At 36.9% G+C, this 26,525-nt stretch overlaps 1 protein-coding gene across 3 annotated transcripts; it reads left to right on the top strand.

Annotated features, from left to right (window-relative positions):
* Window positions 1-3: 3 nt before the first annotated feature.
* On the top strand, window positions 4-26,524 carry nme7 (NME/NM23 family member 7). Of its 3 annotated transcripts, XM_056751392.1 has the most exons (12): window positions 4-144; window positions 2,932-3,033; window positions 3,120-3,286; window positions 4,443-4,553; window positions 6,231-6,281; window positions 6,817-7,024; window positions 7,225-7,330; window positions 12,046-12,110; window positions 12,731-12,799; window positions 14,075-14,176; window positions 25,714-25,821; window positions 26,451-26,524. In XM_056751392.1, the coding sequence occupies exons 1-12, from the start codon at window positions 142-144 to the stop codon at window positions 26,481-26,483; spliced, it is 1,125 nt and encodes a 374-aa protein (XP_056607370.1). In that variant the 5' UTR covers window positions 4-141; the 3' UTR covers window positions 26,484-26,524. The 3 variants fall into 3 exon arrangements, with proteins under 3 accessions (XP_056607370.1, XP_056607369.1, XP_056607371.1); XM_056751391.1 differs by lacking the exon at window positions 26,451-26,524 and having other exon boundaries at window positions 25,714-26,439; XM_056751393.1 differs by lacking the exons at window positions 12,731-12,799; window positions 26,451-26,524 and having other exon boundaries at window positions 25,714-26,441.
* The last annotated feature ends 1 nt before the right edge of the window (window position 26,525 follows it).

Genomic DNA, 26,525 nt, shown 5'->3' on the forward strand with positions numbered 1-26,525 from the left:
GGCTTTAGATACACGTTTACAGAAGATTGTTTATTTAAACGGCATTGGTTTTGTGGTGGATTGCCTGATGTTGCTATGGTGATGGGGCTTAACAGCGAAGCTAAAGGAAGACAATCAACCGCCTGTTAAACGAGTCAACAAATGGTACGTGGGAAAATTAAAATTCAACGTTCTGGGTTGGAACTCTTATAAATTGTGAATATTTATTGTTGTTGTCCGCGGGAAATATATACGTAACTTAGTTTAAACACAAATGTATTAGTTACCTTAACTGATCTGTTTGTGCTGCATGCACCTAAATGAACTTGTAACCCAAATTGTAAGTCGCTTTGGATAAAAGCGTCTGCTAAATGACTAAATGTAAATGTAAAATATAAAATATCACTGCTACTGCTATTCTAGTCGTTTGAGAGAGACGCATGGAGTTGCGTGTATAGAAGTCTTACAACTTTTATCTTGGCTAAATAAATGACAATTAATTAAATGTTGAATTATTTTTAAAATGGTGCTGTGTGATGACGGCACTGGCATATTATATTTTGTAAATAATATTTACTATTTTAGGTCGTAGGTTTGTTTGACATCACGTGCCGCTGCGCAAACCGTTTGGCGAATGACGTCAAGCCATCGCGAGAACGCAACATCTGTGCGGTCTAAATGCTCTCATTTGATCTGCCACTAGATGTCAGGAGCTTCCTAGGTTAAAAAAGTTTTTATAAGCATTTTGAATGCTTTCAAAAGAAATACTCCGACTCTATTAGAACTTTATGGCTCTTTTTTTAGCTGAATATGCTCTGCATTTGCAGTCTGGGTTTTCAGCTCCCTATTTCTTAGATCATGTTCATTCGATTTAAACATCTAGTTAAATAAATTCAACCAAATTTCATTAAGTAAAATAACATGCTTTTTTAGTGTCATTTGCACTACAATATAAGCTTTGTTATTCTCTGGGTAACATAATGCGTTTGCCCGTCATCTTCTTGCTCTGTTGTGCTCCTACATTGTTTTATTTTCCAATTCACATTCTGTCTCCTTAAGTAGTGTACATCTATCCATCTCCACGCAGACAGCATGAAATGTTTACTCTCATAGCATAGGGCAACAGCGGGTGTCTGAGAAAGTTTTAGGTTCCAAGAAGAGCTCTGAGAGGAAAGCCCTATTTTCTTCAGAGGTGTTAGAGGTGGTAGATAAGCTATTGTCCAGTTCGATCTGTTCGGGATCATTAGCCAGAAATTTGTGATTTTGTATTTCAGGAATGTTCCTTTGAAGCCATGTGTTCCCTTAATGTAGAGGAACAGCTGCAGGTTTTTATTACAGAACAACAGATACAGTAACATTGGATGCACTTCATGGTTTGTTGATAGTTCTACATTTACATTTATTCATTTGGCAGACCCTTTTATCCAAAGCGACTTACAAGTAGGAGAGCATATACACATTTTTTCAGCAATATGTCATTAATAGTACTAATATTAGCATAATTAACATAATAGCTTTCTCAATGGCAAAATGTCCCAATTGATTTAACAAAACATACCCTAAATCATTAACTTGCATCATATTAACAAACATCATATTTATGTAATTTCATTTCCTTCATTAGTTAGAAAAATGCTCTGTAAATTGTATAATGTTAAATACTGAGAAATATCTATATTAATAAATGTGTTTATTGACCCAGTGTACTATCCACAAATAGTAAGGATGCTTAAGTTACTATACAGTATATAGAAGGAATGTGTTTCTTAACCTGTGCCTCTGCTTATATGAACAAAGAAGGCTGTTCATTGTCAATACTATCTCTGTCACAGCTGACGGAGGTAAAAATAGCCTTTGCTTAGGAAAGGGGCCCCGCTAGATTTAAGATAGACCACTCAGTTATGTTAAAGGGATTCTCTGAGACCATGCAGTATGAAGACCAAAGTTAGTTAGGGTTGAATGTTGACATGTTTCTTCTATGAACATTTGCATCTCTCTAAATCAAAGTATTTCTGTTGTATGAGGTAATCCTTTAAATGTCCAGTGTGTCATTTTTCAAAGGATCTATTGACAGAAATGCAATATTATATACACAACTATGTTGTCAGAGGTGTATAAAGACCTTATATAATGAAGCGTTATGTTTTTATTACCTTATAATGAACTATATCTTTCTACATAGAATTCGCCATGTTGTTTCTACAGTAGCCCTAAATGGAAAATAAAAGTGACGACATCTTAGTCCTGCTTTAACTGCCATAGTGCTTCGAAAGGGAAGCCGTTGGTGTCAAGGTGAAACCAAGCACCTGCTGTGATACATGTCTTTTTTCAGAGGACTTTTCATATGTATAAGATGTTAAGGGTTCTCTATGTTTTTTTTCTTTACTTCTTTTTCTTTAGAATAAACAAGCGATGCACTGAAATGCTGTACAAAACAAAATTCACAGCGGCTGAAACTCATTTAGGGTTTTTAATACACAAAGCAGGACTTTGGATGAATGAGATTTCACTATGGGTTGGGCAATTCAGCATGGTGTGACAGAAATGCAAATCAAGCAACTGACAGATTTTTTGGGGTGTTTCCTGTTGCTTACTTCGTCCATGTTGATTTGAAATATCAGTCAACATATTAAATAGAATGCAAATCTCTTAATCTGCCAGCGTTTTTAAATCCGAGCATCTCTAATGTTTGCACAAGTATACATTTGGGAGCAGTAGTAACAGCTTGATTGTGGTCCACATCTGCGACAAAGATTCTCAGGGGATCAAAGGGTGACTTAAGGTCTGAGCCCCTGACTCAGCATGTTAACAGGCCCAGCTGCCTGTCTGTGTTGAGGGTCAGAAAGCGGCTATTGCAGCTCCCTGTCCAAGCAACAGGGTCAGCTCTGTGACATTTCCCCGGCGGGACTAGCCTCACTGTGTGTTTTGTTGTTTTTGTCATGTTCCACACAGGAGGAACGCTTTGCCTTTCTGGCTGAGTGGTACGACCCCAGCGCTGCTCTCCTGCGACGATACCAGCTGCTCTACTACCCTAAAGATGGCTCAGTGGAGATGGTTCGTTGTGTTGCTCAGATTTTAGATTAAGACATCCAGTCGTGTTTGATCTTGTCCCCTCACAAGCATGTTTTTGTCATTTATAGTTTGATGTGAAGAACCAGCGCACCTTTCTACGGCGAACTAAGTATGAGGAACTCCATCCAGAGGATCTGTTTGTTGGCAACCGAGTGAACGTCTTCTCTCGTCAGCTGAACCTCATTGGTTATGGGGACCAATACACTGCCAACAAAATGGGCAGTAAGAAGGAGAGGTACTTCCCCTGGACACACTACACAACTGTGTTCCCTATGTGCCATCTTTCAAGGGCACCATTGTAGTAAAGAAATTGTTCACTTGAGCATTCTATAATCATTTACCCACACTCTATGTTGTTCTGAAGATCAAAGGTAATTTTGGAGGAATTTCCTTCTGGTTGCTCTTGGGGATTGAAGGACTGAGTGATAAAAAGCACCATTACTTCAATATTAGTAAAATGGCCCAATTATTTATAAACGACTAAAAATGTACTTGTTATAACTTTCGGTGGATAACATCTTTTCAGTTTGTGCACAAACCTTTGGATGGATTCAGACCATTTAGAATATAACACATGAATCATATGCAAAACTTGTTTGGTCTTTATGGAATTAGACTTCTCATTTCCTTTAACTACATGCAAAGCATGCAAATCACCTCTTGTGTTGAATATAATGCTTGGTAATGCCTTGCTCATGCCTTGTTATGTCCATTTTAAATAATCTTATGAACTGCTCTTGCTCCTCTCAGTCAAGGAGATATCACTGATTATTGTTCTTATGAATCACACTATATTAATCACATCTACACTGATGTCACACTGCTCATTCTCTCCTTGGAGATTCGTGGCGGTGTGACATGAAGATAAATTTGGGAAATGTTACAAAGGGACAGATTTTGACAGACTGTAGAGGTGTACATTTCTCACAGCAATACACACTTCCGGCTTGAACTGATTACTCAACTGACTGCTGTTTAGTCAGACCAGGGTGGTCACTATACAATTTTTTGGACTTGTGGGAAAAAAAACGCCCCTCAACTGTAGGACAACATTCCTGGTTGTCGATTATCTATTACTGTGATAGCAACTTTATCCAATGATCTGGTTACTTTAAAAATATAATTTAAACATTTTCTTTTCTAAAGGGATCCTTAAGAATGAGTATTTAAATGTAACTGTAAATAACCGTTAGATTGATTCCTTCCTTTAAATTTTATTTCATGAAACATTTTTTATTTTAGGATCTTCACTTTTATTTTTTACAAAAAAGCAAGGGTGCCAATATTTAACTGCTACTTAACCTATTTGTCCTTTGTTTCAACTGCGTTTTTTACTTTCACTGATCCGATGTGTACACCCATGAAGTATTTTTGTCTTATGTCTTTTTCAGGACATTGGGTATGATTAAGCCAGATGCAGTTACCAAAGTTGGCGACATAATTCAGATGATATATGATGCCAACCTTATTGTCACCAAAGTAAAAATGACCAAACTTACATGGTAAGCCAAAAACATACATTTGATATATTAATTGTGTTGAAAGTCTGAATGATCTTACAGTATAGGTACAAAGGTTGGTAAAAAAAATCTAAGAAAGACATGCTTCAAGCAATTTGAGACTTATTATGCTAATGCAAAGTTTAAGATGTTAATAGGAACCCAAGAGTGAATTCTCAGAACTAGTTATAGGTGGAGATTTGACAGGTCACATGTTCAGGAAAAAAGATGACCTGCTTAAATGTTGGCTTGCTCCATAGGTTGGCACATAGATTGTCCGGAATGAAAGTAGAAATGTTGTACACTCTGTTTGTGGGTTCTGTTTTCTGGAACACATCTTCCAGAAATGGATGATAGTAACAGAATAATGTATAAATCATTAACTGAAGAGCACAGTAGAAATGTTGCAGTCTTGACATATGCAGGCACTTTCATAGTAAATAAACATCACAGATTAGATGTCTTAAATGTTTAAGTTTAGTCTAGACAGCAATGAAATTAGATGGAAAGCAATTGAAGACTTCTCAAGTCTTTCCTCTGAGATTTTACACATGTTTACATATCATATTACTTATGGTTCAGTAGTCTCAAACAAAGTCTGTGATGGCATACAAAAGTCATATTCTCATCCAGTTTTCAGGACCCGATTTCTTTACCTATGCTCTTGATATTTTATAGCTATTTTGTTCATGTCTACTCTAGTCTTATTTGTGCATAAGTTAATGATGAAGCATAACTTAAAATATGTTTATTTATAACAATGAAAGAGCACGACTTGAACAGTACAAATTTCCTCTTGCTGATTTCTTTGCCCATTTTAGGGTACTGGGTACAAATCTCTCGATATAACACAAAGGCTAGACATTCACATGTTGAGGTGACCCAAGAACCAGAGTTACAAAGTTTACAATTTTCCTCAATCAAAATTGTGTCCTTGAAGACACGAGCCAAGGTTGCTTTGGCTCATTAAAAGTAAATTAAGTGGCATTTTCAGGGAATTTTAAGAGCAAAATGGCTCGTCATGTCATTGTGTCTCCATAACTACAAATATAGGATTCTGAATGAGCTGTCACAGTCAGAAGTTCTGTGAATCGAAATATCTTAACTGTTCCTTTAAATTTCATATTCCGTTTCAGTGTAATAACTGTATATGAAATTAAATTTGGTCGGTCCTAAATAACAAGGCTAGCTTTTTTCCTTGGATACTTTCAGACATCCCTTCTAAAATCAAACATTTGACAGCGTTATACAAGTGATTTAGTGCTATACATTTTTCAGAGAATAGAAAGTGCTGATTGTTAATCTTTCCTTTTCCTCTTGAAAAAGGCTGACTCTGTGATTTTTGTCATTGGTCATGTTGTTTTAGCCTGGTCAGGTTTTGCGGTATTTAACCTTTCCTCAAAGAACCAAACAGCTGTTCATTGACAAAAGCAGACCTTGCCTGAGTATGAAAATTGGTGTGAATTGTTGAATGCGCAGTTTTTACGTAAAAACGTCATTTCAGAAATGAGCATTATAAAAAATCTTTTTATAGTCAAGTAAAAGATGAAAGGCACCGTTTAAGACAAACTCAGTGTGAAAGATACAGTATGTGCAGATCTCAGTGTCACTATAGAAGTCGAGACGCCGAGAAATTAGTTCACTTATTAACCCTGTGTACTTTTTATGGCTTTCTTACAGGAAGCAGGCAGCAGACTTTTACATGGAACATCAGTCAAAGTCTTTTTTCAAGTGAGTCTCACCTGGGTGAATGATTGACAGGACTTAAATGTAAGGATTTTGAAGGAGACATTGAATTACATTGAGATTTCGTTGACATTGTCACAAAGACTTCGTAGGGACCTTCCTTTGCATGTGTTTTTAACAGCAACACCAATCACGAACATGGCAGTTGGATACAGACATATGTAGTGTATTATGCTGGATTCACACGAGCGTTGGAATTGCCGTGCGGCAGACACCTTTAAGCCAATGTAGCTGCCGCTGCTGTTCACAAAAAGATTAAATATTCGTATCTTCAGCTGTGCATGCCACAATGAGCCGTGCCAGTGGAAGTTGTGGGATTTTGGATGCACAAGGACCTCTTGCACATGAACTGGACAGACGCGACTGCCGCGTAACGTGTGAATCCAGCATTAGAGACTTTGTAGTAAATGTGCACCAGTGTATTATATTAATTTAATACAGTTCCTAATATTCTAACCTAATTCAATCACGTAACAAAATAACTTAATTTACTTAGTACATTATGTTTGTTTTTGTTCAGTAATCTGGTCCAGTTTGTGAGCTCTGGTCCGGTAATCGCTATGGAGCTGATGGGAGATGAGGCCGTGTCGGTCTGGAGAAAAGTCCTTGGCCCGACTGATTCTGGTGTTGCTCGAAAAGATGCAGCTTACAGTCTCAGGGCCCAGTTTGGTACAGATGGCACAAAGAATGCAGGACATGGGTCCGACTCATTGGCATCTGCAGCACGGGTAATAAATGAGTAGACACAGAATTTAAGATTGTCAGTGGCGTTTAATCAAGCTGGTCATAAATTATTTATTGTGGTCTATTGATATGCCAATAAAGGTAAAAAAAATTGGTGGCGTTTCCATTCTAAGTATTTATGGTACTCAAACTTGGCTTTGTATCTATATTTAGGAATAAAATGCTGCTTAATTCTGTCTGTTAGGAGCTGGAGTTTTTTTTTCCATCCACTGCTGGTCATGGCCCCTCCAACACAGCCAGGTATTCAGACTGCACGTGCTGTATCATCAAACCCCATGCCATCTCAGAGGGTAAACCCACACACAAACACTGATGCAACCTACTGATTTCAAATGAGATATTACACACAGCAAATATTTAATTACGTATGTGTCGTATGTAGTGTATTATTAACCCATCCCTGTCTCTAAGCTTTTCTGATAGGGCACAGTATCATGAGAGAACCATGACACGGCTGATATTTCATACCCCATCACTCCTTACTCTGTTACTCACTTACAGTTTTGTTCTCTCATCATAGAAATCAGAGAAAATTGTGCATTCTTTTTTTGTGGAGGGGTACCAACAAATTTGAACACGTCTGTAAATCTGACACAAAATAAAAAAGGCCTTTGGGAAAGGCCTCATTTCATCACACTAGCAACTAACTTTTTTAGTTATCCTAAAATGCTTCATTTGTGGTTGTCTTCTGTTTATATAACTGTCTTTATTCATGCCTGGTTTGCTGTTGTTTTGCTTGTTATTATACGTTGATGAGTGTAAAGGCCCCCAAAGCCACCGCGCACTCCTAGCCGAGCCTTCGCTCCGGATTTGTCCAAATCCGTCTCCTGATCCCTGTTCATAGAGCATGCCGCCAAGGCACTGACCTGTGAAATCTCAAATCCTCTCGATAGGACTGAGGTGGATATTTCACATTGTGGCCGTAGACTAGGCGGGCCGCTAGTTGATTTTGTACATTGCTGGAGGCTGATTAATATGAAAGGAATGTTACACACTCATGCACACACACACACGAGAGCCCCTGATTGAATAGGTTGCCCAATCAGTCACAAACACAAAGAAAATGTGCTTCTAGACTTCAAAGTTTTGAGACACTATGTTGAGTTTTGAGGGGTTTTAGATTGATAATGATTCATAAATTGTCACTTCACTGTCTTGTAGACAACCCAACACATGATCCTTTTAACTGCAAATTATTTCAATAAATATTTCAATTGATGGGAATGTATTTATCATTTTGAATGTCAAGAGTATCTCACAAAAATGTTTAACAAAAATCTGAAAAATATAGTTTTGTCCGAAGGCAGTGACGTCTCCAGCTTCTGATTGTCATATCTTTTTCTGAATTTTCCCACACCTACATTTGTGTCTATATAAATATACATTATTTATTTAATATACATTAAATATGCTTATTTATGATCTGTGATTTGGACCCCACCATGCTTGCAAAAGAAGTAAATAAAAATAGGCAGAAAGGAAAGTCTTTGCCGAGATGCATGGCTGTAATTAGTCAGATTATGTGGCAACTGCTCTGTTTATTTGGAAACCGCTTTTAGATTATAAACTACAGAAGCATATTATTAAGTTACTCTAAACAATCGGTTAAGTGTAGTAACACTTATTTTTACTCACATATGTAATCGTAACCTTAGAAATGTTGTCCTCTTGCCCTGCAATGTGGGGGGACCCACAAGGTTCTATATTGGGCCCAGGCTTTTTCAAATGCCCCATGTATTTTTATGAGGACCAAACGTCTACCCACAATACTTTCTAATATCGCAATCACATTGAAACTGATAGCAGGTTAAGTCCTGTGTAACCTTGAGAATAAGTACATCATGGAGTATGAAAAGTGCAAGTGCATTCTGTTGCTCTAGGTAAGGTGTAAAGGTCATGATTCGGTGAATTACCTGTGGCTGACGTATACTAGCGAACAGCATGCTATAATTAATGGTAATCATTTACTAAAAGCGGGTTAGGGTCATATCGCAGAGTTGTGGTGCAGATTTACTATCCCATTGTTTCTAATGTTTTTTTAATAGAATAGAATGATTGACCAGTACCTGGAATGTAGGGTGAAGTGAGATTTGCTTGATGGTTAATGTTACTTTCAGTGTTGGGCATTCTTCATTAATAATTTTGAGATTCACGCCACGTGGTCCAAAGTCTACAGCAAGTCAGTTCCCAAATTGTAGGACATCTGACAAGTTCAGCCTATTGATATTGGAGCATCAAAGTAGTTTTGGCATTCCATTCAAAATGTTCAATGCAGGCTTTAATGGCAGTATTCTGGTCAGTTGGTAGAAATTACATGCTTAAAGTAAAACTCATATACAGTATTGACCTTCACAAAGTTTATCTCAAGATGACATCTAATTTCTTCAACTGGTTTTGAACTGAAAAACCTCTCAACCAATTAAAAAGCAGTTTGGTTTGTTGAGGTCTGGCTTATGACTGTAATAGAAAAACGTTTTGCCTGGAAGCATTGTTACCATTGCCTTACAACAGGGCTGATTGTGTATAAAAGCTTCCTTCCAGATCTGGAACCTTTAGGCTCCATTCACATTTCAAGTCTAAAAGCGCACGGCACTCCAAAAAAAGAACTATTTCCATATCGATGCGGATGCCAAGCACCTCATGCGCATCGTGACTGCTTCGCACCCTATTTGCGCAGGCCTGCCGCTCATCTAAATTTAAAATAACGAATATGCGCGTGGAAAAGCCGCGAAAACTGAATCGGCCTTAGCGTCATCAGCGGTGCTGATGCATAAAGATGTCATTTCTGTGACAACACTGCCGTTTATTGGACATTTATTGCCAATAGGGCATTCATGCTCTAATTCAGCCACAACACCTATCCTCTGTTTCTTAAGGAATGTAAATATACAATTTTAAATATGGTAAAATGATTCTGATGGTTTGTCATTGCTCTTTGCAGCTGTTTCACATTTGATTAAGCGCTGTGTAGTATTTTCGTCAGACTTTGCCCTTTCTCCTGGTACTGGAGAATGCCAGCTATTATGCCAACTTGTCAGATTTGGGATTTAAGTCCTTTGTATCAGCCAGTTTAATTGCTCTGTGTTAGAGACGCAGTAACCCCTTCTTGCCCATAAAACATATCAGAATGCACTGTAAAAGTATAATATTACCTTTGAGGCAGGGCAGTTAATTCACGCAGATAAAGGTCAAACAAGTACAGATCCTAAGCACTTAAATAGAGAATAAAGTAAAAATAAACAGTTAACCAATAACATATTTCAAATGTCTTCCATTACATTGACATCCTCTTGTCTATCATTGGTTGAAGAAACAGGTGGTCTCACTCTAATTTCATGCCATTGGTTGAGCCACTGTTGCCGTGTCAATGTTGCCGTGGGGGGTAAGCAATTTTTAACGGCTTCACAGTATCAGAATTGTATATTATTTTAAGATAAATATGACACACTTTAAATAGCTGCATTTAAAGGCTTTTATTTTCACGCTGTGGAAACACAGAGACACAGAGAAACCTATTATTTGATACTTCTGAAATAGAAATCACAAAGCCCTAACTGTGCTGATGGATACACTGTGTGCTTTTTATTAATATAATCTTTCATCACTCAGTCCAAAGACTTGTTCTGGTGTTATTGAGATCAAAGTCTCCTATCTGAAGTCACTCCTTCATGATCTCGTGAACTGTTCGTTGGCCTTTAACTTGGCATGATCATATTGGTTAAATAGAAATTCAAAAGTCATGCCACTTAACAGATGCTTTTTATCCAGTGTAACTTATAGTTCTTTAACTGCAGGGACAGTCAAGGGCACAAAGTCAATGTAGCAGAGTCATGAGTTTCTAAGTTACTTGGTATTGGACTTGAAACCTTTGCGTTAGCATCTCAAGAACTTAATCATTAGACTTACATTTAATGATTATTCTTCTAGAAGTGAAGGTTATGTTTTATGTTATGTTAAGCATGTGAATATTCCCTCTACACATTGCTGTCCTTAAAGGTGCTACATAATATTCAGAAGCATTAAATAAGTCAGTTATAGATTAGTTCCCCAGGGATACTCTAATGCCACAAGTTACTGTATCTTAAAGGGACAGGTCATCATTCATTTACTCACTCTCAAGTTCTTCCAAATCTGTAAACATTTCTTTGTTCTTATGAACACTGAGAAAGATATTTGGAAGAATGTTTGTAACCACACAGTTCTTGACCACTATTGACTACCATAGTATGAGAATTGATTTATAAATGTATTTTTTCTGTTGAACACAAAAGAAGATATATTGAAGAATGTAGGAAGGCAAACAGTTCTGGGGCACTTTTGACTATTGTAATTTGTCCTACTATGGTAGTCAATGGTGGCCAAGAACTGCTTGGTTACTGACATTCTTCCAAATATCTTTCTCTGTGTTCATCTGAACAAATAAATTTACAAAGATTTGGAACAACTCTAGGGTAAGAAAATGTTGACAGAATTTTATCTCTTTAAGATATACTGGCAGATTTTATTACACTTTTTGCAAAAGGTAGAAACAAATCACTTTGTATTATATATTACATTTTATTGTATTTACTATATTTATAGAGACTAGCACATTCTATTAACCTATTGGTTCAGCTATTGATGAGCAATAATGTCTGGCTACCATTCAAAACCTCAAAAAAAAAAACTAAATTCATGCATACTTCACAAATGAGTGGTTTGAAGGTTGTAGTAAACAACTTTTGTATTAGTCTGTTGTTTGTGTCCTTGGTGTCATAGACAAATACAATTGCATTCATGGTAGCTTATGGTGTACAAATTGATGTATAGTTACGTATAAAATGTATACATTTGTTTTCTTTAAAGCTCTGTCTTCCTGTTTGTTATTTGTGTTGATAATGTCTTGTTGATAATGATTATTTGTGCAACACAGCTTTCTGTTTTTATTGTAGACCATTAGTGAATTTTATTTGTTGTTTGATTTAAATTAGCATCTTTCATTTAAAGTGTTTTCTTGTTTTCCCAGCACTGACGGGAAAGATTCTTAAATCAATCACAGAAAATGGATTTGAGATCACTGCTTTACAAATGGTAAGTGGTAATTTAAATTTTATAGTTTTCAGTTTTGGTCTGCTGATGTTGCTTAGTAACTAATACATTAAATGCTGCAGATAGATTGGTAAATAATAATTTCAATAATTATATTTTATGTAATACTTTTTTATACAAGATTTGCTAAGGTTTAATAGAACAATGATCTGACTGATAACATTTACGAACGGAAAAACTCTCTGTTCATCAGGGAATGAAATCATACAACAGTAAGCTCGATTGTTTTTCCCTTTGGTGTAACCTGACCCCACCATCGACCATGTAATCAGTGACCAGATCACTAGCCTCCCACATTTCAAAACGAGTCATTAGCTGTCCAATTACAGGGCTGCAACTTGGTCACATGACCCTGCTGAAAATAGTGTACGGAGGATGCCCCTGGGCTAGATGGGATCAATGATGGTTTTGTTACTATTATAAAGCTTGTATAGCCAGTGCTGAGTGTGTGCTTTATTAAAAGAATAATGTGATGATGTTATATTATCTCCCTAAAATTTTTTTGATTGCGTTGTGTAAATAATTCATGTAAATCATTTTCTTGTATTTTCAGATTAAATAGTGTTTCATGTATTATTTATTCGGTTTTTATAATGTTTCAGTTCAATGTGGATCGAGCCAATGCTGAGGAGTTTTTAGAAGTTTATAAAGGGGTTGTAGCAGAGTACACCGTAAGTAAAGGTTGCTTAACTTTCTGTACTCGCTATAAAATATTTATAGCAAAGAATGCATTTATAAGCCTCATACTTGCTATGGGTACTATATTCTGCACTTTAAATTGCTGTTTAAACATTGTAACTATACAAAACCATGTTACATGTGTCAACCACTGTTGCCCTTTGTGGTTCAAATGAGATTATGTTTAATTATTCAGTGAGGGAAGTGGGCGTAACTGCATACTCGCTTGTCTCTCAAACCACTCTGTAAAAGAATAGGCAAGCCATATCAAAATAAATAAATTCTTGCCTTGTGGCAATTTTCTGTTTACTAGTTATTTCCCTTCCCTTTGAATCTAAGCCGAATCATCTATTCAAATAACGTCCACCCAAAACATTGAGACCAAAAAGTTCTGGGTTGAGGCCAGAGGCTATTTTGGAGAACAGGGCCTTTGCCGTTGCCATGAAAACTGTCTCATCAACATACTGATTGCCTCACATTTACCAAAGCTCAGACTGCACGCTGCAGATGCAAGGTGTCCAACACATACCCTTACTTTTCCACTATTCTTATCTGTAAACGTGTAAAAGTGTGTTTGAACCTGCGAACAAATACGACGAATATATTCCTCCTTATTTTTGTTATCGCACATGTACTGAATGAAACACAAGGTCATGCAACAGCACAGCTCTTCTTGGGTAGCAGAGGTTGCAGTTACATTGCCACTGATAGTGAAGTGGAGACTTTGGATGAAATTGGGACAGCCTTTGATCGGCTTCTCTATCTTCATTCTGAAATGATAACCCTACACCAGCCGATTACTCATGTAGGTTATAAATAGTTTACGATGGTCATTTAGAGGATGTTTAATGACTGCGAATGTTGTGTTTGTAGATCTTGAAAGGTCTGGTTTAAAATTGTTTTGTAGTGTATAAGCTGCTTCCTGTTATAATTATTCTTAAAATAAAAAGATTCCATTGTAGACCACATAGATCAGAAGTTAACATGGACGAATTTAGTGGTCTGTGCGTCTTGGACACTCCACTCCAATGCAAACTGAAAACTAGTCTTTTTGCTGCTAACCTGCTCCAAGAACAGTAGCAACAATTGTTGGCTTTGACATCATTTAATTTAAACAGTATTTCTATTAAGCGGTGGACTGGTAACCTGAGTCTTCCAGCTGCTCCAATGTTATCCCAAGGTCTGTTCAAATAATAAGCTCTTTCATTGGTAGAAGCGCAGCAGGTAGAGCGGGGAGAATAGTTAACTCTTCATTACTTGTGTTGCAGAATATGGTGGATGAACTTTGTTCTGGACCTTGTATGGCCCTGGAGATCCATGCTGCCGACGCACCCAAAGCCTTCCGTGAGTTTTGCGGACCGGCAGACCCTGTGAGTGACAACTTGAATCAAATGTAGTAAAAAAGGTGTATTAGATTGACAAAACAGTTAACACATGCACAATATAACTTTTTAACCATTTATATTTATGGTACAAACATGTATAAAAGTCAATTTATGGTCTTATCAAGGTATAAACAGAAGACTTAATAGTCCCTCAGTCTATTGGACCCATTGACCTCTTTTACATTATGTATCATGTACTCGTAAGCACTCTGAAGGCATATCGCCCGTACCCCCAGGTAAAAACCAGCTTTGTGTCTGCACGGCTTGTAGAAATGTACACCGCCATCAAGATTCTGTCTCGTACAAAAGATTAGTCTGCTCGCTCATGTTGCTTGACGACTGTTTCGGTTCTCGATGGCCCACGTCCAATTTGTTCCTAGTGCTGGAGGAAGCATGGTACCTTTAGTTCACACTTTTGATGTTCTGTAAGATAAGAATTACAATCACTGCTTCTTGGAGTCCTTGGACTAGGGTTCATCGGCCTTATATACTCTACTAAAAGATTTGATAATAATGTGGACTTTGTCGGTTTCCCTGAAGCGCTCCATTTCAGTCCACTTCCTGTGAATCAACAAGTGCGGTTAGAGAATTGAATTATGGGCTCTGGGGCGTTTAGTGTTTTAAAGATCCCATCAGAATTATTCTTGTGGATTTATTCAATTTTAAAGTGCTTTATTGCCACAAATGTTCCTTCCTACAATGACCAAAATTATTAATAATTCTGGTTGAACTCCGTTAAATTGTTCTGGAAAATAGCAAGACCACTGCCCGCAAACGTGATGTCAACTAAAATTGATAGACTTCTTTACCCTTGTTTTCCACACCTCAAGTTCCTGTTTGAAGAAACATAAAACAAAAAAAAATTAACACAGGGATCATGAAGAAGTGAATTAGTCAAACAAAATGGCTGCAGAACATTAATATAAATTATTGCCTATTTTTAGAAGAAGTTGATAACCGACCAAGTACAGGGTATTGTAAATAATTCACAGTTTATACTTTACACAAGCGGATGTTCCTCTATAACATACAGTTGTACTCTTTAACGCGACTGACTTTGATATGCTAAACATGACTCTAGTGTTGTGACCTTTTACAAGGTCAAAATGGATTGCTCAGTTGTTGGTCCCCGGAAATAGCTCTGTACTTCTGAATTGACAGCCCCGCCCTTGATCCACCCCCTCCTTCTCATTCACACACATGGGAAAGAGCATGGGAGTGTGTTCTTTCTTTTAATGCTTGGGAAAGGTTGTATATCGACCTTTAAATAGCTGCATGTTGTGTCTTACATCATTTAAGAAGATTGTAACTCTCTTTTGGTAATTTTGTGGATTTCGCAAAGATTCACTAATGAACTTCATTTGATATTGTTTGCTGCATGTTGCATGTCTCTGGTGTATATGCTGGTATGATGGGTAAAACACAGTGAAATGTGTGTGTTTAGGATAAGCAAACTGTTCCTGTTGACATTCTAGTGTATATACTTCCATACCAAATCACACATTACAATAAACAAATACACAAATTAATTGGGCAAAGACACCCAATGCATGAATTACAACTTCCTGAGTCAATTAACATTTTGGAATTGTTGTTTACAATACGTTTTTAAATGAATGTCTCTTTGTGATGACATGTTTTGTCTTTATATTTGTATATTTTCAGGATTATGTTTTTCAGTCCATTCTTGATGAGTTATACGGTTTACAGCTGAAGTTCTCTAAGTTTAGATTAAGATTTCACAAATGATTTTGCTCATCGGAAACGTGTTATCTTATATTTCCTCCTTATTCCAAGGCATCTGATGCTATGCAATATCGTGAGTAATGTGAGTAATATTTACATTTAGTCATTTAGCAGAGGCTTTTATCTAAAGCGACTAACAAAGGAGGTAAACAATGGAAGCAATTGGAAAAACATAAGGACAACAAAAAGCATAAGTGCAGTAAAACTGGTCTCTCAAAACCTACCACATTATACAGAGCTAAGTTATTATTTTTATAGAAAGAGTAGAAAAGAGATAGAAGTCAGAATTGATAGGTCAGGTGCTGACGGAAGAGATATGTAATCTGAGTCATTATTCAGCAATAATTTTCTAATCCAGTGAGCTGTTAACTGCTGAGACTTGACAACAGAGCAAGTTACTCATACAAAGCTATTAAATTACTTTAGAAAAGTAGTTTGGACCACTTTCATGCAGCTTTTGAGGTGCTTGTCATTCTTAAGCTTGATAACCCAGTCCTTTTTATATGGAAAAGATGATATTCTTTAAAAATATATATTTTTCTGTTCCACCAAACAAATAATATTATGACCACATTACATTGACACATATGCATTTTGGGTCTGCTTGTTTAAATGGATTGTGTGAATGAAGGAGAGGCTTTGATGTTTGAGAAATAGTGTCTGCATTGTTTGTGACGCATTAGTGTTAGTTCATAAAGGGAGAATTATGTTCCTCACTGCTAACTGAATCCTAATGTTTTTCGCAAACACCAAATTTGTATTAATTCAAATTGGAAAGTCTAAGGTTTTGGAGAGATCTTGACAGTAGAAGTGTGAGTGTCCCAGTTTTGTAAGTTGGGTGATGTGTGTGGTAGAGGTTGGAAAGAAAGGTCAAAGCTTGATTATGTGGTTGGGTTGTCTAGATTCAGCATGCTTCACTAACCACGGTTTTGCCCGGTCACCCGGAGGTTCTCCTACTGTGCTTTTTCACTGTTTGTCCCTTGTCGCTCCGGCTGCCAATGGCATTTTAGTCGTGTAATGTTTTACCAAATTTTATTCAGAAAGAGGCTGAGTTGTTAAGGAGTGTCACAGGACAGTGCGTCTTTTTGTGGAAAAAATGAAGAAGTGGAATTTGACAAAACGTCAAATATTTTTCTACTTGCAGAAGGCTTAACTGTACCAGTTGACCTAATGGAGTCTACAAAATGTTCTTGAATATACTCTCCCATCAATACAAATGGAAAGAGGCACTGTTTCAGTTTTTCTCGCACTTCTAATCTGGCTTTACAGCACCACAGCATACAGTTTGACCAGCGTGGTCCACCTTGCGTATGAATGAGCTTTAAGAGACATTTCTTTTTAATGAGTCAATGAAACCGACTCAAAAACCAGACTAGAGCTACGAGTTATCACTTTAAATCAGTCTAATGACCCTCACTGACTAAATCAGTCGGAGCAGATCTTCACCAACTGACTGAACTGTACGTATTTACTTTTGTCATGCTGGCTCAAAATGAAACGAGAACTGTGTTATGATTACTTACTGTACGGCGTTTGATACTCACCCTCAAGTTGTTCCAAAAAATGTCTTTGTTCTGATGAACACAGAAGAAGCATTAGGAAGAATGCTTGTAACCAAACAGTTCTTGACGGCCACTATTGACCACCATGGTAGGAAATATTACAATGGTAGTCCAAACTGGCCCAGAACTGTTTGCTTTCATTCTTCAAAATATCTTCTTTCGTGTTCATCAGAACAAAGACATTTACACAGATTTTTAACAGTTTGAGGGTGAGTAAATGAAGAGAGAATTTTCATTTTTGCGTGAACTGTTCCTTTAAGTCAGTGTTGTTGCTGACTGGTTGCTCTTATGATGATGTGTTGGTAAACATACACATTTTGTTGTTGTAATAAAGGCTACTTGAGATTTAAAAAATACATTGAAATGCACATTATTTTGGTTATTTTATTAAAGTATGTGCTTATCATTATTCATGCCTAATCAAGAATCCATGAATTGGAGAGTTATTAGTTTCCATCACTCTTTCTTAGCAATCCAATCCATTTATATGAAAATAAACACCAATGAGTTTTGTTAAATCATCTCTTTTGGGTTAAGAGGAAAACTTTTGCTGGCAAGTCTTGCGGCCTCAAAAATACCATGAGAGTTTATACTGACCATAAACCAGCCTATAATCTACTTGGTTATGAGCTTTGAGAATTTGGTCATGTTTGTATTCATTGTCACTTATGTCAGATGTACAGATGTTTCACAAGTGTTGTTTGTAATAATCTGTTCTCTGTAAACATTTGTTGTATTTGTCATGCCAGTTTTTAGGAATGCTATCAGTGATTCTGGAACACTGTGATTCTCTCCAGTACCTTGATGTTACAGATATTCTTATCATGTTAATAACGTGTGAAAGAAAACACTGTGTTATTTGTGACCGTAGTAAACCCTGATCTTAGTAGCTTTATGATGTGAAGTCAAATGTTGATAGTGTTTTCCTTTCGTATTTCTTCCAACTTTGAACGGATTATCTGACTCGGATGTCTGCCTTTACAAGGAAACAGTAAAAAAAAACATTGTAGAACAAGCAACCCAACATGTGAAATTACGAAAGTCTGCTGTATTATACGGAAAAATAATGCCTAATTTCTTTTTCCTCCACTCTGTAAATACCATATCAATTCGAATTGTTGTTTTCTGCTCCGCTCGATCCATTTACATTTTCCTATCAGTATCAGAACTTATGATAAGCAAAGAGACTAACTTTAGTCCAAGGTTAAAAAGCAAAGATGAGCTTGTTTTGTTTTGTTTGAGAACAAACAAAGGTCCCCTTCTTTTAGTTTTACTTAAGTCTCATATGGTGTTTGAGCTCATGAATAATGTGCCAGAAGATCGTATCGACTGACAAAGTGCCAAAAGATCGTATAGACTGACAAAGTTCAACCGACTGCCTGTCAATGACTGACTGGCTTTCAGCTCAAGGTGCCAAAATACAGTAACCGAAGCTCCACTTGGAAACGTAGGTAACAGGTAACAGTATACAGTGGGAATGTAACCGTGTTTGGTTGTTTGTCACAGACTGTGGAGATTAGATACTAGATGTGTGGACACGTCTCCTTTAGACAAGAACATATGGCGTTAGTCTTTTTTATTGCTCTGTTTTTTGTTTGACATTTGAAAAGGCCCATGTTTCAATGACCTTCACATACATCAAAACTAAACACAATGCTAAAGTTGGTTTATGTGGGTAGAATAGTTTTTATGTAGCTCTATAAGCGTTTGTTCAGAGTTATTTTTAGTGTGATCTACGTTCATTTTTGGTAGTATCTGATGTGCTTTGCCTAGTTTGGTGGTTTGTTGCCTTCTACACTTATAAGGTGTACAGAGGAACAAAACTCCCTTGACCCTGTATTGACCTACAAATGTCGACTGTACTGTCCTGTTAGATCTATTAGAACCCTTGTGCAAAGCACGATTCACTCAAGTACAAATGATTGAATATTATGTCATTAATATGAATATTATAATGTTCTTCTATGTTGAAGCAAATTTGTTTGAGGTATGCATTTTTATCTCTGCACTACCTTGGAATTGAACATTTAAAATGCCATGCTTTACCAGTTGAGCAATTCATTTTCACACGTGAAAGTAACAATGTTTAAAGGAACAGTTCACCCAAAAAAAGAGAATTCGGTCATCTACTCACCCTCAAGTTATTTCTTTGTTCTGATGAATAAAGATTTTTCAAAAATGCTTGTAACCAAAAATTACTATAATAGTCAAAGGTGCCCCAGAACTGTTTGCTTTCCTACATTCTTCAAAATATCTTCTTTTGTGATCAACGGAACAAAGAAATGTATAAAGTAACTATGGCAGTCAATAATGCCCAACTGTTTGGTTACAAGCATTCTTACAATAATATTTCTCTGTGTTCATCACAACAAAAACATGTATACAGATTTGGAAAACCTTGAGGTGAACTGTCCCTTTAAGTCACTTTGCAAAGTCTGCATTACATTGTGGCAAGTTCACAAAACAATTCATTCTGAAATCTGTCCCACAAAAACTCTTACTGTGAGATTGACGTGATCAGAGACCTTGCCATGTAATGATATCAGCTACTCTTTCCTAGTGGAATCCATCAAAAGCTATTTAGAGCTTCAGGTGTTAAACCATTACAACCCAAGTCACTCATTTTTTTGGTTAAAAGTTTGATTATGTTGACTTCACACATTGAATAGAAAAACATTGAATATCTAAAAATATAGATATTTGTTAACATATTTTACAATACAATTAAGGCATATGAAGCTTTGTGGTTCTCTTAACATTTTATTTAACAGAGATTTTGTGAGAAATTAGGCAAGCCTTGTCAAAACATATTTTTAATTATTCAATATTTAATATATGTTCTATTTTCTTTTAAAAGTCCCATCTTATCGTGTATTCTGTTTTTAAAGTACCTCCCATAAATTGTTGTTGCAATACAGTCTTACGGGAATTCGTGAAATTGTCACGAACTGTAATCTATCAATTTCCCCCATTTTTCGTTTCAGTCAGCATGCCATTTTTGCCTGTCGCCCAGCACGACTTTCCATCAAAAGTATTTTAATACCTTTCATATGTATAAATATATATCAACGCAATAGGATGGAAATTCATACCTATTTTACAAAGTGTCTCATTCGTATGAATTCCTAATTCCTTACGATCTTATTCACATGTTTTGTTACGATATGACTATTCCCCTGTGACGTTAGGTTTAGGGGCGGGGTAAGGGGAGCCACCTCACGAAACTAGCATTTCTAGCTAAATTAGCCTTTGTGGCTGTGATTTTAGGGTTTGAGTTAAGGTAAGATGTTGGTTAGCCAACTCCTAAAGTATTTGCAACTTCTTTTGATATCAGGTTAGAAATATATAAATGCACTTACACACGGTCTGTGTAATGGAAAATTGTCGTGCTGGTGACTCGAAAAAAGGTTGTGCTGAGTGAGACGAAAAAAAGAGGAAATTCGTGTTGCTCAACACGAATGAATAGGTTTACATTTCGTGACAGTTTCACGAATTCCCGTGGGACTGGGTTTGTTTATTCGGTAGGTATGGCAGAAACCCTATATAGAAAACATTGCTCCCTAACAATATTTGCTCATGTACATTTCCCATTGTAAACCAAATTGTTGTTAATCATCATATTACATTATTCACTTAGTCAGGGTTTTATTGTGTTCTCAGATGGTGCTTATTGCTAGCAATGTGTAAGGGCTGTAAGCATGCAGCCAAAAAAGCAGGACCGTTGAGACCTGCTGTTTCCATGGTAGTGTTCTCTTGGGAATCTCCAGTGTCATCCCACAGCATCGATTGCTGCTTAATTAAGGCCCTCTTACATCAGAGTGGCACCAGGAACACTGAGTGAGTGAGACATGAGACCGTGACTCAACTTGAGTTCTCTCACTCAATGTGCCCGTCGTTTGAAATAGATGAGGGTTGAGCTACCCTTTCCCACACATTAGAGCAAGAAATGTTTAGGGTGACTATTAGTAGTTTGAAAGAGCTAGTAAATGACACACGTTAGACAAAAAACTAGCTGTCAGTTTGTCAATTGGTGAAACAATGCATTAGCCTTGTATTAGCATGTATACCTTGAATTCATAATAAGTCACTTTGGATGACATTTGGATGCATGAATATAAACATAAGGGACGTAAAGTATGCTAATTGTAGGGACATCCCTCCAGCCACCACATGTGAGGTGTTTTGTTTGTGAACACAATGATGATGGCTAGGCATTGTGATGTCACTAATTCCCCAGATGATTTTGCCTGAGACTGAGCTTTCGGTGTCCTCAAAGGACACCACATTCGCAGCCTGTCTCTCCCAGACGTGTTAAAAGTGCACAGTCACACTTGATATCGTCTTGTATAGCTAGTGAAACGTTTACATAGAACTGCTTATTGAGGTAGTTTGCAAACATCATTCAGACATTGGATTAGAGATTTAAACAAACCCCTGACCCAAAATGTTAACACTGGACACCAATCTTAATTGTGACCCTGGAATTTGAAAAAATGAGCTAAATAAATAAGCTTTCCATCGATGTATGGTTTATGTTAGGACAATATTTGTCCGCGATATTGCTATCTGGAATCGCAAGTGCGCAAAAAAACGAAATATTTATTACATAAATCAAAAAGCTTTACATAGGTACCAAACTTCGTGTTATTCCTGAAGAGCGGACAGCAACAAGCGAAGTTTGTATTTGGGTTTCCGGATATATTTGTTTGTGATTTTGCTGCATCCACTCACAAAAGTGTTGATATATTTACACATACAAAAGTTGTGATATATTTACGATAGGAAATTGACAAAATATCTTCATGGGACAGGATGTTTACTACCCTTATGATTTTTCCCATAAAAGAAAAATCTATTATTTTAAATTATTTTATACTTATGACTGGTTTTGTGGTCCAGGCTCACATTTGTCTTATTTTTCTAAGCAACTGGATTTTTCCTAAATTGATTAGATTACGTTAGATAACTAAACATAAATAATCATGTATTGGCAAAATTGATAAAAAACATAGTAGACAATTCACATGCTGTAATCTGAGGTATAATTTTACTTCACAGTAGCACCAGGGTATCGCCCTGAAAATGGGCCCTGTTATTTCAGTCTACAGAAAGATGAGGGTTTGTGAGGTAATGATTTTTGTGCCCTGGTCTTTATAGACGGTATTCTGACGTCAGCGTGTCCGCTTTATTGACGTTCTCTTTATGTTCTGTATGACAGGGTGGAGGGATAGTGATGGTGTGGGGTGTATTTACAGTGTCTGGCAGTGACTCTGTTTATAAGAACCTCTAGAAATAGCATAGTAGTATTGACGTCAAACACTGATCATTAAATATTAATATCAAACAGTCACTGTGTGACACATTTTCAAAGGACATCTATGTGAGACAGCCGATAATACCCTGCGTATTCGAGTAGTCTGCGTGTGAGGGCCTGGCTGGATTTAAGTTCAGTAGCCGCAGGTCAGTTGTGGCTAACTAATGTAATTATATTGTAGAGGACGCTGCAAATCAGCCTGATATTTAATAACACAAAATTACCACAATACTATTGCCAAAAAATACATCTCTCTCTGACTCTGATGGTACTTATTTTCTGATTGGTTGCATTTTTTTTTTTTTTATTACACTTAAAATTTTTATCTGCATTGGAGTATTGGGTTCCTCGCCACTGTTTAAATATAATATAACTTTAAAATGTAACATTCTGCTTAATTGTTTATTATTACACATAGGAATTTATTGTCCGTATAATATTTGACCTGTGTTTCTCTCTCCTTTACCTTAAATGTGTGCTTCTCTGTGATAACCATGCTGTGTTTGTGTGTGCGTATTTTGTGCACTGCGTCTGTGGAGTTGTGTTTTATTTATGTGGGTGTATATGAACCTGCGTGCGTGTCTGATTTCTGTGTGTGTTCACTTTTTTTGTTTTTACTTGCATAACTTTAATGTTTTGCATAGGCGGTACAGTCAATATGTTTAATCTACAGCTGATTTGTAACAATGAAAATGGAAAAAAGCGCTATATAAATAAAGTTGTGTTGAGTTAAAATAAGACTGTGTGGAACTTTATTTATATAGCGCTTTTTACAATTTTCATTGTTACAAATCAGCTGTAGATTAAACATATTGACAATATTAACATATTCTCTCGTAATTCATAACTACTTACACACATGCCTGTGGATTTTTTTGTCTGGTTTATCTCAAAGATGAGGCACATTTCCATTTAAGCAACCAGAGTTCTGTATTGTCACTATAAAGGTATATTCACACATAAAGGGGCACCCTAACCCCACACCTAAACCTTACATCGCAGGGGCATGATGAGATCGTAGGAAATAGGTATGAATTACCATCAAATTGCATTGATATACATTTATACATATGAAAGATACCAGGTATTAAAATACATTAGATTAAAAGTCTTGCTAGGTAACATAACCACAAAATAATTGATTACAGTTTGTAACAATGTCACGAATTCCCTTGAGACTGTGTTGTGGATGCTAATACAGTTATCATTAAGGTTAGGTCTAAACGTATAGTTCTTTTTGTGAATGGGCCTTAATGGGACAGTCACTAAAAAAAACTTTTTTGTGAAACACAAAACAAGTAATTTTGAAGAACGTTGGTAACCAAACAATATTGTACCTCATTGACTACCATTGTATGGCCACAAAACCACTTAGACATTTCTCAAAAAATCCTCTTTTGTGTTCCACATAAGGTAAATAAATAACAAAATTTTTATTTATATATCTATAGACACGACCATGACACGATTTTCTTGTGTTTTGAGTGAAACATACAGCACCTTTAGATAAAGACACATGGAGCCAAGGCATTTATTGTTGTAACTGCACTTTTCAAAATGTGTTTGAAATACGGAGCCAAAAGATTAGAGTATAATAAACAAGTATAAATCTCTAAATCTCTATGGCTTCTTCTGTTTAAGCAGGTAAATCATAAAATTCTGTCTTTATTTCAACCAAAACATTAATTTTGGCACCGACTTTCTCTGATGGCCATGTGTGGTCGTCGTCTCTCTCAATGCTTTGTTGACATGTTTGAACTGTGCAGGTCTTAGCAGGTACTAGTTTACTGAAATGGAACTTCAGAGATCAAAATGGAGGTAACAAGTTGGGTGTGGCTGCGGACAGAGCCAATTTATTTACATTTAGATATCCCATCCCCCATGGGGTGGGGTGTTGAATTTCCTACTGGCAGAGATTAGCAGAGGACAGTAGAGCCAGCAGCTTGTGTCCTTGGGAACATTTCATTTCATCACATTCCGTTTTAGCCTTAGCCAGTTGGCCAGCTGAGCTCTGAATGAGAAGCACATGTGAGCGAGAATTAAAGTCAAGACCTGGTATTAGTCCAACATTCTGCTGAAAGGGCAGTGAAATATAAACTCAGAGTAAACTTGGCCAAGACCCCTTGAACTTCTGTCATGCTGTATAATAGCAGTGGAGGAGGACTTATTTAACATTCGTGGACCTTTCCGAAGTGATGCAGACTTGATCTTATACTTTTAGATTTTTTCGTAGTATTATAAAATTATTTCAGATTTTGTTACATGTCTGAGACTTTCAGGTTTTTTGGTCTGCTGTAGTTGTGGATGTTTTTTTTTACCGTTTGAAGACTGAAAAAATGTGACCAAAAATGAAGATTCTTTTATCAATCCAAACCTGTATGACTTTCTTTAGCAGAACCAAAAATTATTTTGACGAACGTTGGTAACTGAACAACACTGAACCCCATTGACTTCCAGAGACATTTCTCAAAATATCTTCATTTGTAATCCAAAGAAAAGAGTGATTTAACAGGTTTTGATCCAAATGACAGTCATTAAATGATGACAGATTCATTATTTTTGGGTGAACTGTCAATTTAAGAGACAAAGGTGATTTGAAAACATCTTTAATAACTAAACTGGTAAGTGGCTTGAAAATCATATGGGGATAGAAATAGTTTTATTAATAGCAGATTTTTGCAGTAAATAGTAAGTGTGTCCTGGCAACGAGAACAGGCACGTTATGCCATGGGTAGAATGTGAGGTTATTTGATCTCATACTGTTGGATATGAGTAACCATCACAACACGTGCATCATCACAAATGTATCATTCTGTCACTCAATGAAGAATTTCGCGTTGCTTCATTGTTCTAGCATAACCCATTAAAGAGCTGTCATGGTGTTCTTTGTTCGCTTACAGGAAATCGCACGCCATCTTCGGCCCAACACTTTACGAGCTCTCTACGGCAGAAACAAAGTGCAGAACAGCCTTCACTGCACAGACCTACCCGAGGATGGGATTCTGGAGGTGAGCGCATGCAAATCGCATTCAAACTGCAAAAGCTACACAGTCACGTTTTTGTTTGCAGTTCAGAGGCAGAACTTGCTTTGATGCGCGTTGGGAAATATTTCTGGATCCCACAAGAACAAAATGGCATCCAGGTCTCATGACTGTCCACTGTAGGCTGGTGTCACGTCTCACAGGAAGGGAAGCAGACATAGGTCGGTTTGGTGGAGGAAAAAAAGACATTGTTATGCCAGGGAGTGGGTTTGGCCCGGTGGACGTCATTGTTTTGCACAACTCCTGATCTGTTCAGCCTCCTAGCACAAATGGCCCCTTGTTAATCATTTGCCTGCTGACCGACTCAGCCGTGACATTCCAAGAGCTCAGGCCTCAGAGGCCCGGCACAAACTCTTCTGCGCCGAGCTGACACACACTGCTGTAACAGGCACGATTCAGGGAAAGTCAATTGTTTGAAACTTAAACAAGCTGGTGACTTGTTGCCGAGGCCTGATAAAGTGCTAAATGAATGAAGTTCTGAATGCACATCCGAGCTTATTTTTAGTGTACTTAGAAAGGCCGCATTTATGAAATGTGTATAAACAGTTTTGTTGTAAGAATGTTGTAATGAAAGATTGTGATTTCTTTTTTTGCAGGTCCAGTATTTCTTCAAGATTTTAGATGGGTGACCTTCTGTGACGCTATTTAAATAAAGAACACTTTAACAAAAC

This window comes from Triplophysa dalaica, chromosome 6 (genome assembly GCF_015846415.1).
Source record: "Triplophysa dalaica isolate WHDGS20190420 chromosome 6, ASM1584641v1, whole genome shotgun sequence".
NCBI lineage: Eukaryota > Metazoa > Chordata > Actinopteri > Cypriniformes > Nemacheilidae > Triplophysa > Triplophysa dalaica.

Bases quoted from the DNA above. Each gene is read 5' to 3' on its own strand.
- nme7 (XM_056751391.1), top strand. The intron at 4,554-6,230 runs GTAAGCCAAAAA...GCTTTCTTACAG, and splicing joins AAAATGACCAAACTTACATG to GAAGCAGGCAGCAGACTTTT. The intron at 12,111-12,730 runs GTAAGTGGTAAT...ATAATGTTTCAG, and splicing joins AGATCACTGCTTTACAAATG to TTCAATGTGGATCGAGCCAA.